This window comes from Schistocerca nitens, chromosome 2 (genome assembly GCF_023898315.1).
Source record: "Schistocerca nitens isolate TAMUIC-IGC-003100 chromosome 2, iqSchNite1.1, whole genome shotgun sequence".
Lineage (NCBI taxonomy): Eukaryota > Metazoa > Arthropoda > Insecta > Orthoptera > Acrididae > Schistocerca > Schistocerca nitens.
In genome coordinates, this window is record NC_064615.1 from 1,046,488,372 (window position 1) to 1,046,502,195 (window position 13,824).

Below are 13,824 nucleotides of genomic sequence, written 5' to 3' on the forward strand. Positions count from 1 at the left end.
AAAGTAGCTGTAAATATCCAGAATGAGATTTTCACTCTGCAGCGGAGTGTGCACTGATATGAAACTTCCTGGCAGATTAAAACTGTATGCCGGACCGAGACTCGAACTCGGGACCATTGCCTTTCGCGGGTAAGTGCTCTACCATCTGAGCTACCCAAGCACGACTCACGCCCCGTCCTGCAAGGTTCGCAGGAGAGCTTCTGTAAAGTTTGGAAGGTAGGAGACGAGGTACTGGCAGAAGTAAATTTGTGAGGACGGGGCGTGAGTCGTGCTTGGGTAACACAGATGGTAGAGCACTTACCCGCGAAAGGCAAAGGTCCCGACTTCGAGCGTCGGTCCGGCGTACAGTTTTAATCTGCCAGGAAGTTTCAGCTGTAAATATCACTCAACAACCCTACGCCAGTGCAGCAGTACTTTACCCCTTCTCTTTGATTCAAGCGGCATGCTATGGGCGAGGAACGGCGCGCTGCGGCTGCTATAATGTTCTGACGCGTACGCGAAAACCTGCAAAATATGCTGACTGGCATTCTGATAATTAGAACGCGGGAAACTTCCCTATCAGAGCCCTGATATCCCGGCAGATTCCAGTGTGAGCTGCATCCGTTCGCTGTTCCGGGCAAACCAATTTGACTCACAGGCACGACGGTGTGTGCTGGAATTGTCAAACGTCAGCCGGCCGACTCAGGACGAATAAGTTCACCGCCGTGACACACGATATGTCCGAGATGATGTGTAGTTTCACTGTCGCTACAGTTGGAAACTGCCACTGCCTCTTAGTCCATCACAAGTTACAGACCACAAGTCTCATCCACTAGGGCAAGACCTGAAGTTCTCCACCAGGGGAGGACCAGAAGATGAAGAAGGGACTCGAATGGGAAGTCCTGGGGGAAGGGCGACGTTGTTTTCGAGGACCACTATTGAGAAAATTTAGAGCATCGGCGTTTGAAGCTGACTGCAGAACGATTCCACTGCCACCAACGTACGTATTCGGTAAGGGCCACGAAGACAAGACAAGAGAAATTAGGGATCATATGGAGGCATACATACAGACAGTCATTTTTCCCTCTCTCCCCTTGCGGGTAGAACAGGAAGGGAAATGATAAGTAGTGGTACAGATTACTCTCCGCCAACCACTATTCGGTGGCTTGTGGAATATGTACGTAGATGTAGATGTAGACGTTCAGCTACTCTCCTTAGTTTTTTGGCGTCTCTGACAGAACTACACTCCTGGAAATTGAAATAAGAACACCGTGAATTCATTGTCCCAGGAAGGGGAAACTTTATTGACACATTCCTGGGGCCAGATACATCACATGATCACACTGACAGAACCACAGGCACATAGACACAGGCAACAGAGCATGCACAATGTCGGCACTAGTACAGTGTATATCCACCTTTCGCAGCAATGCAGGCTGCTATTCTCCCATGGAGACGATCGTAGAGATGCTGGATGTAGTCCTGTGGAACGGCTTGCCATGCCATTTCCACCTGGCGCCTCAGTTGGACCAGCGTTCGTGCCGGACGTGCAGACCGCGTGAGACGACGCTTGATCCCGTCCCAAACATGCTCAATGGGGGACAGATCCGGAGATCTTGCTGGCCAGGGTAGTTGACTTACACCTTCTAGAGCACGTTGGGTGGTACGGGATACATGCGGACGTGCATTGTCCTGTTGGAACAGCAAGTTCCCTTGCCGGTCTAGGAATGGTAGAACGATGGGTTCGATGACGGTTTGGATGTACCGTGCACTATTCAGTGTCCCCTCGACGATCACCAGTGGTGTACGGCCAGTGTAGGAGATCGCTCCCCACACCATGATGCCGGGTGTTGGCCCTGTGTGCCTCGGTCGTATGCAGTCCTGATTGTGGCGCTCACCTGCACGGCGCCAAACACGCATACGACCATCATTGGCACCAACGCAGAAGCGACTCTCATCGCTGAAGACGACACGTCTCCATTCGTCCCTCCATTCACGCCTGTCGCGACACCACTGGAGGCGGGCTGCACGATGTTGGGGCGTGAGCGGGAGACGGCCTAACGGTGTGCGGGACCGTAGCCCAGCTTCATGGAGACGGTTGCGAATGGTCCTCGCCGATACCCCAGGAGCAACAGTGTCCCTAATTTGCTGGGAAGTGGCGGTGCGGTCCCCTACGGCACTGCGTGGGATCCTACGGTCTTGGCGTGCATCCGTGCGTCGCTGCGGTCCGGTCTCAGGTCGACGGGCACGTGCACCTTCCTCCGACCATTGGCGACAACATCGATGTACTGTGGAGACCTGACGCCCCACGTGTTGAGCAATTCGGCGGTACGTCCACCCGGCCTCCCGCATGCCCACTATACGCCCTCGCTCAAAGTCCGTCAACTGCACATACGGTTCACATCCACGCTGTCGCGGCATGCTACCAGTGTTAAAGACTGTGATGGAGCTCCGTATGCCACGGCAAACTGGCTGACACTGACGGCGGCGGTGCACAAATGCTGCGCAGCTAGCGCCATTCGACGGCCAACACCGCGGTTCCTGGTGTGTCCGCTGTGCCGTGCGTGTGATCATTGCTTGTACAGCCCTCTCGCAGTGTCCGGAGCAAGTATGGTGGGTCTGACACACCGGTGTCAATGTGTTCTTTTTTCCATTTCCAGGAGTGTACAATGTCACCTGCAAATCCCAGAGTTTTTATACTTATTTTACCTGAACTTTAATGCCCTTTTCAGATTTCTCCTTCGTTATCTTTACTGCTTGCTCAAAATGAAGATTGAATGACGTCGGGGCAAGGCCACATCCCTGGCTTACTCCATGCTCAAATACTGTTTCTCTTTCATGCGGAATCTTATAACTACAGTCTGATTTCAGCACAATTAGTGAATAATCTTTCGCTCACTGTATTTTATCGCTGCTGCTTTCAGACTTTCAAAGAGTGTTTTCCTGTCAACGGTGTCAAAAGCTTTCTCTGCATACCCAAGTGCTATTAATTTAGTGTTGCCTTTCTTTATCTTATCTCCTAAGATGAGTCTTAGGGTCACTATTGCCTCGAGTGTTCTTTCATTTCTGCGAAACCCTAATTGATCTTCTCTGAAGCCGGCTTATTTTGCATTTTTCTGTAAAATAATTCGTGTCAGCGTTTTGCAACCGTAGCTTGTTAAACTGATAGTTCGGTACTATTCACATCTCTTAAAACCTGCTTTCTGCCGGCCGGAGTGGCCGTGCGGTTCTAGGCGCTACAGTCTGGAACCGAGCGACCGCTACGATCGCAGATTCGAATCCTGCCTCGGGCATGGATGTGTGTGATGTCCTTAGGTTAGTTAGGTTTAAGTAGTTCTAAGTTCTAGGCGACTGATGATCTCAGAAGTTACGTCGCATAGTGCTGAGAGCCATTTGAACCATTTGAACCTGCTTTCTTTGGAATTAGACCAGTTACATTCCTCCTGAAGTCTACGGGTATTTCACCCATCTCAAATATCCTAGAAATAGTAAACCCAATTTCAAACATTAAAAATCTACCGATTTTATAATTATTTTTATGTCTTTCATTCGCTACACATGAGAGCAGAGTGGGTTGTAGGACAACTTCGCTTCTTTCACCGAAATATCCCAGCGGAATGGACGGAGAAAATCCGAATAGGAAAAATACTTGGAAGAGAATTTCTAGTTTTCGTATTCGTTTGCAAATCGAGGAAAATCTCCCAAAAATTTTAGTCAGATCTAGGCGACTGGAACTACATTAATTTTCTGCTGGTACGAAGTTGGGCATGGGCCCAGTCAAAATCACTACATGTGTGTGTGTGTGTGTTACATCAGACAGATGGATTAAATGAGCTGCGAGAAGACTTCTGTTTGATTACCACCTACGTACAGTACTGAGGTAGTGAAACAAAATCTGTTACTGAACAATGACCCCCCACAAAACCAGCTGCTGTCAATGCCACAGCAGTACTGAATCCTGATCCGACAGATGAAATGTACAGTTTTGTGTACAAGTGAGCTACATTTGGCTCCGTTGCTTGTAGAAGCTACGAATGCGTCTCAGAATATACACGCATCGGATTGCACACCCGTCATACGTGATGCCTACCCACGAGCTCGTCCCACGTTTGTTGCGTCTATCTGAGAACTGAATGCGTGCGCCTCTTCACTTTTACGTCAACTAAACAAGGCCTTTAATCGGATACAAGACGCCGCTTTTTTCTCGTATTTTCCAAGCTTCTATTGTTACTGTATTGTTTTCCCAGTTTGTCATGTGCAGTAACTTCATTTCGTGGTATTCGTTTCACGAAAAATATTGTTTTCATATAATAATTATGCTGTCACGAAAAGTAGCAACAAGGTTACCTCAATGTTCAAGTGTGGCACTCCAATCATTGGATTTTATTTATCACATGCATCACAAATAATGTTCGATATAAAATCAGTGAATAATCTAAATTCTTCTTAAAAATATTTACACGTAACGAGATGCAACAGTTTGCAAGGAAACTGCAATCTTGTGCTGTTCCTTGAGCAAAAAAAAAAAAAAAAAACGACCGTGGCACTTGGCATGGGGAGAGGGTCGGGGTGAGTGTGTGTGTGTGTTTGTAGGGCTGGGTGGGGGGGAGGGCGAAGGGGACAGGGATCTGTCCGGACAGAGGAAGCTCCACTTATAAGCCGGTACATTGCAGCTATGATTACATTTTGATGTTTTTTTTTTCCTGGAAGGAACCATTACAGAATGAGCGTCACAACCCCCGTCCCCCTCCACCAATCCTCCACCATCCTAGAAAGGAGCAAGATTTTGAGTGAACAGAGAAAGTGTGGGAAGAGACTGTGGTGCCAAATAGGAAGTATTAAATAACAAATGCATTTGATTAATTAAATGAAACAACAAGTTTACTGTTACCAGTCACCGTTTTATTTACTTCCACGACGCGTTTCAAAGGTTTAAACCTCCATCATCGGGTGGATTTACATTAGTTAGTATGACATTTGTGTGTGTGTTGTGTTACGATTTTTTGGAGGAACTTGTGGCACTGACCAGTGGAGAAACTAGACACTATTTCAGAACATGGTTTTGGGTTTCTTCTGACAAAAATTAAACTGATATCTAACGGTAAACATAAAAATAAGTAAAATAGAGTACCTCCAGTGGTCACAGGTTCCTTTACTGTCGTAACACATCACATGTATAATGTCATATTTGTAAAAAAATATGGCGTCTGGAATCTGCTGGGCGCAAGGTTCATATAGCAGAAGAGAAGACATAAACACAAAGTACAAAGAATATACATCGTAACAACATTATTGCAGAAGAATAATTTAAAGGATTTGGAGGTGTTTGTTGAATACATGTGTGTGTACTTCAGGTGGCATATAAATCAGATTTTGACAAGTTGAAACAGCTTAAACTTCATACTCGTTTATACAGTCAGGTGAAATGTTAAAATGGCTTAAACTTGATACTTGTTAATGACAATCAGGTGAAATGTTACAGACTTTGAGTACAATAATCATATTGGCTACAGCAGTAAAATTATATATAAAAGACAATATTTGATTGGGATTAATAGAGAGATGTGGCAGGCTGGAGGCAGAAGCAGAGGAAGAGGGAGAGAAAGTGTGTGTGTGTGTGTGTGTGTGTGTGTATGTGTGAGAGAGAGAGAGAGAGAGAGAGAGAGAGAAAGTGGAAAGAGTGATTGTATGAGAGCAAACTTTACATGGCAGGGGTATTACGAATACATGCTACATATACGAGAGCAGTTCAATAAGTAATGCAACACATTTTTTTTCTGAAACAGGGGTTGTTTTATTCAGCATTGAAATACACCAGGTTATTCCCCAATCTTTTAGCTACACAACACTATTTTTCAACGTAATCTCCATTCAATGCTACGGCCTTACGCCACCTTGAAATGAGGGCCTGTATGCCTGCACGGTACCATTCCACTGGTCGATGTCGGAGTCAACGTCGTACTGCATCAATAACTTCTTCATCATCTGCGTAGTGCCTCCCACGGATTGCGTCCTTCATTGGGCCAAACATATGGAAATCCGACGGTGCGAGATCGGGGCTGTAGGGTGCATGAGGAAGAACAGTCCACTGAAGTTCTGTGAGCTCCTCTCGGGTGCGAAGACTTGTGTGAGGTCTTGCGTTGTCATGAAGAAGGAGAAGTTCGTTCTGATTTTTGTGCCTACGAACACGCTGAAGTCGTTTCTTCAATTTCTGAAGAGTAGCACAATACACTTCAGAGTTGATCGTTTGACCATGGGGAAGGACATCGAACAGAATAACCCCTTCAGCGTCCCAGAAGACTGTAACCATGACTTTACCGGCTGAGGGTATGGCTTTAAACTTTTTCTTGGTAGGGGAGTGGGTGTGGCGCCACTCCATTGATTGCCGTTTTGTTTCAGGTTCGAAGTGATGAACCCATGTTTCATCACCTGTAACAATCTTTGACAAGAAATTGTCACCCTCAGCCACATGACGAGCAAGCAATTCCGCACAGATGGTTCTCCTTTGCTCTTTATGGTGTTCGGTTAGACAACGAGGGACCCAGCGGGAACAAACCTTTGAATATCCCAACTGGTGAACAATTGTGACAGCACTACCAACAGAGATGTCAAGTTGAGCACTGAGTTGTTTGATGGTGATCCGTCGATCATCTCGAACGAGTGTGTTCGCACGCTCCGCCATTGCAGGAGTCACAGCTGTGCACGGCCGGCCCGCACGCGGGAGATCAGACAGTCTTGCTTGACCTTGCGGCGATGATGACACACGCTTTGCCCAACGACTCACCGTGCTTTTATCCACTGCCAGATCACCGTAGACATTCAGCAAGCCCCTATGAATATCTGAGATGCCCTGGTTTTCCGCCAAAAGAAACTCGATCACTGCCCGTTGTTTGCAACGCACATCCGTTACAGGCGCCATTTTAACAGCTCCGTACAGCGCTGCCACCTGTCGGAAGTCAATGAAACTATACGAGACGAAGCGGGAATGTTTGAAAATATTCCACAAGAAATTTCCGGTTTTTTCAACCAAAATTGGCCGAGAAAAAAAATGTGTTGCATTACTTATTGAACTGCCCTCGTATTAGCTGTCTAAAGGTTGGGGTAATACATTGGTTAATGCTTTAAAATATGCAGATAGATATACAATTTCTGCCAGTAGTTGTACATATAGTTTCAAGCACCTAAAATGTTCGTATTTAAAATGCATTTAAATTAATTGTCAACGCATGTTTACTGTGCCTCACGATGCGAAAGTGTCATCATATACTGAGGTGACAGAAGTCATGGGGTAGCGGTGTGCACATATACAGAAGGCGGTAGAACAGCGTTCACAACGTATAAAAAGGGAATGCTTTGGCGGACCTCTCATTTGTACTCAGGTGACTGATGTGAAAACGTCTCCGACGTGATTATGGCCGTACGACGGCAATTAACAGACTTTGAAAGCTGATTGGTAGCTGGAGCTAGAAGCATGGGACATTCCATGTCGGAAATCGTAGGGAACTCAAAATTCCGAGATCCACAGTGTCAAGAGGGTGCCGAGAATAACAGATTTCAGGCATCACCTCTCACGGCGGACAACGCGATGGCCGACGACATTCACTTAACGACCGAGAGCAGCCGCGTTTGATAAAAGTTGTCAGTGCTAACAGATAAGCGACACAGCGTGGACTAACCACAGAAACCAATGTGCGACGGATGACCATCGTATCCCCCAGGATAGTGCGGCGAAATTTGGCGTTAATGGGTTATGGTAGCAGAGGACCGAAGTGAGTGTCTTTGCTAATAGCGCTTCTCCTCGGCTCGTGACCATATCGGTTGCACACTAGACTACTGGAAAACGTGGCCTGGTCAGGTGAGTCTCGATTTAAGGTGGTAAGAGCTGATGGTTGGATTCAAGTGTAGCTCTGACCCCACTAACTCATGGATCCAGTTTGTCAACAAGGCATCGTGCGAGCTGGCTGTGGCTCCATAACAGTATGCGCTGTGTTTACATCGATAATTGACTGGAAATTGTTATGTTGGGCTACTTGGAGAGCATTTGCAGCCATTCATGGACTTCATGTTCCCCAACGACGATGTAATTTTTATGGATGATAATGCGCCATGTCAACGGGACACAATTTTTTGCGGCTGGTTTGAAGAATATTCTGGTTTGGGGTTGGGTAGGGTTGTTTGGGGGAAGAGACCAAACAGTGAGGTCATCGGTCTCATCGGATTATGTATTTAAGATGGTAAGAGCTGATGGTTGGATTCAAGTGTAGTTCTGACCCCACTAACTCATGGATCCAGTTTGTCAACAAGGCATCGTGCGAGCTGGCTGTGGCTCCATAACAGTATGGGCTGTGTTTACATCGATAATTGACTGGAAATTGTTATGTTGGGCTACTTGGAGAGCATTTGCAGCCATTCATGGACTTCATGTTCCCCAACGACGATGTAATTTTTATGGATGATAATGCGCCATGTCAACGGGACACAATTTTTTGCGGTTGGTTTGAAGAATATTCTGGTTTGGGGTTGGGTAGGGTTGTTTGGGGGAAGAGACCAAACAGTGAGGTCATCGGTCTCATCGGATTAGGGAAGGATGGGGAAGGAAGTCGGCCGTGCCCTTTCAAAGGAACCATCCCGGCATTTGCCTGGAGCGATTTAGCGAAATCACGGAAAAACTAAATTAGGATGGCCGGGCGCGGGATTGAACCGTCGTCCTCCCGAATGCGAGTCCAGTGTGCTAAACACGAATATTCTGGACAGTTCGAGCGAATGGTGTCGCCACACAGATCGCCCGACATGAATCCCATCGAAAATTTATGGGACATAATCAAGAGGTCAGATCGTGCAGAAAATCCTGCACCGCCAACAGTTTCGCATTTATGTATGGCTGTAGAGGCAGCATGGGTCAATATTTCTGCAAGGGGCCAACGACTTGTTGAGTCGAAGCCACGAAGAGCTGCTGCAACCTACCTGGTAAAAGGAGGTCCGACACGATATTAGGACGTATTCCATGACTTTTGTCATCTCGTAGTAAGTTGTCAGTACGTGTACTGAACTTCCTCAACTTGACAATATGCGCTATTAGGAGCATTGATTCGCTGCTCTGTCGTGAAGAGCAGTAACATTTACTTCTTTCTTTTCTAGATAATATAGCCTAGTGCTTATGCAATTTTTCATTTAATTTTGTCATATTCCAGACATACCTTTCAGCTTGTAGTGGCACCTTGCTTAAAACGTAATGTAAGACGCTGTGGAAATGAAATGGAGATTCTAACATAATAAAGCAGCTGGGACTACGAAAACCAATACATAACCAAGCCCCAAAATTCCCGCAACCTCACAGTACTCAATGCAACGCTCATTACACTGACCAGGAGAACACGGCAAGTGCCATAACCTGATTTCTCAAAAACTTCGCTCAGTGGAAGAATAGCCAAAATAAGCGAGCACCTATCTCGGCTTATCCGTAGATACTCGACCGTTTCTGAGATAACGACCGTCGAAGTTATCGACTTAAGTTAGATAATTTTTGGCGCACAATGACCTGAGCCAATCTGGTAGCATACTTATTAGCGTCTCGGCTTATAAGTTTTACGTCCCGTGTTCGAAACCTGGTTATTGTTTTTATTTTATTTAATTTTTTCATTTATCTAACCACGTCCGTCTTCTCAAGTTAGAGGTTACCAAGGTGTTACACTAACTGTGTAATTGCTACTGTGTTCACAGTAGTGTCATACATTTATTAAATAATATATGTTTGTATGGTGTTTTCAGGGATTACAATCTTTATAAATTCTTATGTTCTTATATTTCATGCATATAACAATTGTTAATTCTTATGTTTTATTCTTATTTTTATTCTTAAGGAAGATTTGGTGCATTCCCTTGGATGATAACGATCGTAGAAACATTCAAAACACAGAAATTCCGAACACGGCGACCAGCATGCGAATGCAGGCTTGCCACAGCGCCATGTCTTTGTACTACTGATTCTCACTCGGGAAAGAAACGTCGTTACTGTTGCTGAAGATTGGCAATAATTTCGTGGCAAACCTCGCATAGCGGATCACTTTTCCGAGAACTGGCACATAAATCAAAATACACTAGAGGACTTTCACCGAAAATAGTTTCAATTACTTTTTCCATACATTTATTTTTTAAATTAATTCCCAGACGTACAATTACTAACGAATAAGGAGAACATTATTCAAATGGTTCAAATGGCTCTAAGCACTATGGGACTTAACATCTGAGGTCATCAGTCCCGTAGACTTAGATCTACTTAAACCTAAATAACCTAAGGACATCACACACCCATGCCCGAGGCAGGATTCGAACCTGCGACCGTAGCAGCCGCGTGGTTGCAGACTGAAGCGCCTAGAACCGCTCGGCCACAGCGGCCGTTTGGAGAACTTTATTTCAATATGCACTGGAAAACATTTACGTAGTAGTCTTCTACGGACAAGATTAGAGAAATGAAAAAAGAATATAAAAATAATAATCAGGTTTCCGACACGGGGCGCAAAATTGTGAAGCAACGACGCTAGCCATCGTGCCACTGCTTTGGATGAACTATTTGCTCGCTAAAAGGCAGATAAAGTAACTCGAAATCTTGGACCATCGTTCGCTCAGAAGCGATCGAATATCTATGGATAACTTAACACATGTTCGCTTATTTTGAGGCCTCTTCCATTGAGCGAGGTTTCTGGGAAATCTGGTTATGAAGCTTACCGTGTTCTTCTCGTGAGAAGTGTAGCACAATAACATGATTCAACATTAGTCTAATAACATGATACATATTTTTTAAGACTAATTTTAAACAGTTTGAGTTTCCAATGTTGCAGAAACGTACCGCAGAAAATTTATCAAAATCTGTTTCACTCATTACGACAGAACGTTGTACTTAAGGAACGTGTCAACAATAAGACAAAACAACGATTTATTAAAATGCGATTTTCATCGGTCTCTGCGCTGATAGCCAATGGGATGTAAAGTGAGAGTTTACAAAAGGGAAGGAAGACTTGTATTTACCGTCCCGTCGACAACGAGGTCATTACAGACGAAGCACAAACTAGGAATGTTTCAAGAACGGGAGAAGGAAATCGGCCGTGCCCTTTCAAAGAAAACCTATCAGCACTGGCCTGGAGTGATTAAGGGAGATCAAGGTAAACCCAAATCTGGATGGCTGTACGCGAATTAGAACCGTCGTACTCCCGGATGCAAGTCCAGCGTACTAACAATTGCGCCACCTCGCTCGGTCTCTAGTTATATGTGCTGCATCTTTTTTGTAAACTGTGGTTGAAATGCAAACAATTAAGTCAACGGAGAATGCTCTAACCTGGATTTGTGTGTTTGCCTCCGTGTAGGGCGGCCCTGCCTATGTATGACGTAGTTCCTGACTTCCTTCCGCAGCCGGCATGGGCCGCAGGCAGACTGCTGGAAATACCGCACGGCGCCTCTGCTGGCGCGCTATTATTACGTCAATTTACGGCTCTGCGGGGGGGCAGTAAAGCTCATGATTTGCTGCTCTGTTCCTATCCCCATAGTTCTGCGCTGTACTTCCGGGTGCCCGGCCTCTGGCTGCAATGTATTCGGAGCTTAATAGGTGGTAGATATGGTTCGTTCTGATATGCATGGCAGGTACTGTTGTTCCTTACTGGTGCTCAAATATACCCGAAAGATAAGGCATCTGCGCTAGAATTCGGTGTTTCATGGCTGGCAGCTCTGGCTCAGACTGACCTGTATAATACACGAAAGATACCAGGGATGAGACTCCTGTACTCGAATACAACCGAATGTCGAGGTATACCTGTCAGAATACGACGCTTCATCGTTGATAGCTCTGGTTCATCCTAACCTGCGTGGCACCAGAAAGGTACCAGCGATGAGATTCCAGCACGAAGATCGAGGCATGTGCGCAAGAATTTGGTACTTCATGGTTGGCAGTTCTGGTTATTTGTGAGCTGTATGGTATCGGAAAAGTACCAGCGATGAGGGGTCCCGATTGTAAACAAACGTCGAGGCATACGCAACTGAAATTGGTGCTACATGGTTGGCAGCTCTCGCCTGTTTAGACTACACAGTAAAAAAAAAAAAAAAAAGATACCAGAGATGAGACAGCCGTACTCCAGTATATCCCAGTGTCGAGGCATGTGCGTCAGAATTCGGTGCTTCACGGTTGGCAGCTGTGGTTTGTACTGACCTGCATGGTGTAGGCGTAGCTGAGCGTGATGGGCCGTCCCTGCGGGATGCGCGTGGACGCCCTGACGGTGAGGACGCATTGCTGGTCGTCCGTGTGGCTGGTGTTGGGCACACAGTCGTGGCACATGAGGAACGCCGCCGGGAACAGGCTGCGCGCGCTCTGCCCATGGGGCCCGATCTCGAAGGCGTTCACCTGCCAAGTAGACACCATAACACTTAAGCTCTCATTCAGAGAACGTCAACCTGATCTGAAACTTCGAGTCTTTATTTGCTGGACCATCCGGTTATTCCCTGGACAGACTTAGAGTCTTTAACTATCTCTCTCTCTCTCTCTCTCTCTCTCTCTCTCGCTCTTTGTTCTCTTTCTCTCTTTCGCCGGGAGCACATACCCTTCTGGACATGACTGGAAGACAGGATTACGGATAGGGTAGGGAGGAGCGATGTAAAGGCCGTCAGAAAGGATCTAAAACTCTAGATTGGGGGCGTAGTTACATGTATGAATTTTTCAAGCCGTTTCATTCTGTTAGTAAGTTCCGTAACTGCCTACATTCTGCTGCTGAGAGTCTCGTTACAACCCTTTCAGTTCTTTCCAGATGTATCGCACCTCTAGTATGCCGCAGACGGTGTGTATCTCGTCCTCGGAGAAGTGGTCCATGCCCCAGAGCGAGCGGATGGTGTCGACGACGAGCTCCTGGTTGCGGCGCCACAGGCTGGGGATGCGCCTGCGCAGCTCGTTGTGCGCCTCCATGGTGAGCAGCGTGCGCCAGCGCGCCGGCGCGGCCGCCTTGAGCAGCAGGCAGCGCAGCGCCGCGACGGCGCCGTAGTAGAGGCGCGCGCCCGGCGACGCCAGCGGCGCCGGCAGCCGTCGCGCCGTGCCGTGGGCCGACATGGCGGCGCACTCGGCCGCGCTGTGGCCCAGCTCCTGGCCGCGGCCGGCGCACTGCGGCCCGCACAGCGGCCACGCGCAGCCGGGGCACCTGCGCAGTCGCAGCCCAGAACAGTGAGGGCACGGAGGGTGGTTAAGGGTTAAAGCACCGTCGGCGACGGAGGCACTAGGGCCGGAACACAAGTTACATGAAACATCGCCTGCTGGTATTTTTTGGTTTTGCACCTTATTACTCTGTCAGCAAAACTTAAGTCTTACAAGGGAGTGGTCAGACTTGTCATGCCGAAACGTGTGTTGCCTTTTTTACCACCGTGAGTTAACATTGCAAGAAGTCTGCATGCAGAATTTTAGCTGCTGACATGACCTGGAAGTCTGTAAACAATTTTATGAAGTAAGACATTATTGTCGGATGGTTTCCGCGCTTATAACTGCCTCTTGTACAGCCCTGACCTCTCTCGCTACGTTATACCAACGCCATCTAGGGACAAGGTGGCGTTAGCTACGCGCTGCTCTCTTGCAACAGCAGTGAGAGAGCTGATTCCCCCAGTGAAAGCGATCGTATGATAAACATTCGTTGACAAATATGACTGATATGTTATCTACAACATTCTTTCCAAATAGCTATGAAATAGACACAAATAAATATACGTCCAAATTTTATTTCTTGTAATTAACGCAAAAATGCGAATTATTGATACAATGTTCAAAACATAGGTTTTTTGTGCACCAAGAACATGCAAGCAAAGACGACATATGACAGCCCT

General features: G+C 46.7%; 1 protein-coding gene across 1 annotated transcript in view; it reads right to left on the bottom strand.

Annotated features, from left to right (window-relative positions):
• Nucleotides 1–13,824, bottom strand: part of LOC126237388 (SET domain-containing protein SmydA-8-like) — a 341,453-nt gene that overhangs the window by 37,359 nt on the left and 290,270 nt on the right. The window contains exons 4-5 of the mRNA XM_049947475.1: nt 12,779–13,151; nt 12,176–12,367 (exon numbers count right to left, since the gene is read on the bottom strand). Coding sequence (XP_049803432.1) covers nt 12,176–12,367; nt 12,779–13,151 — 565 coding nt within the window. The remainder of the gene's footprint in view (nt 1–12,175; nt 12,368–12,778; nt 13,152–13,824) is intronic.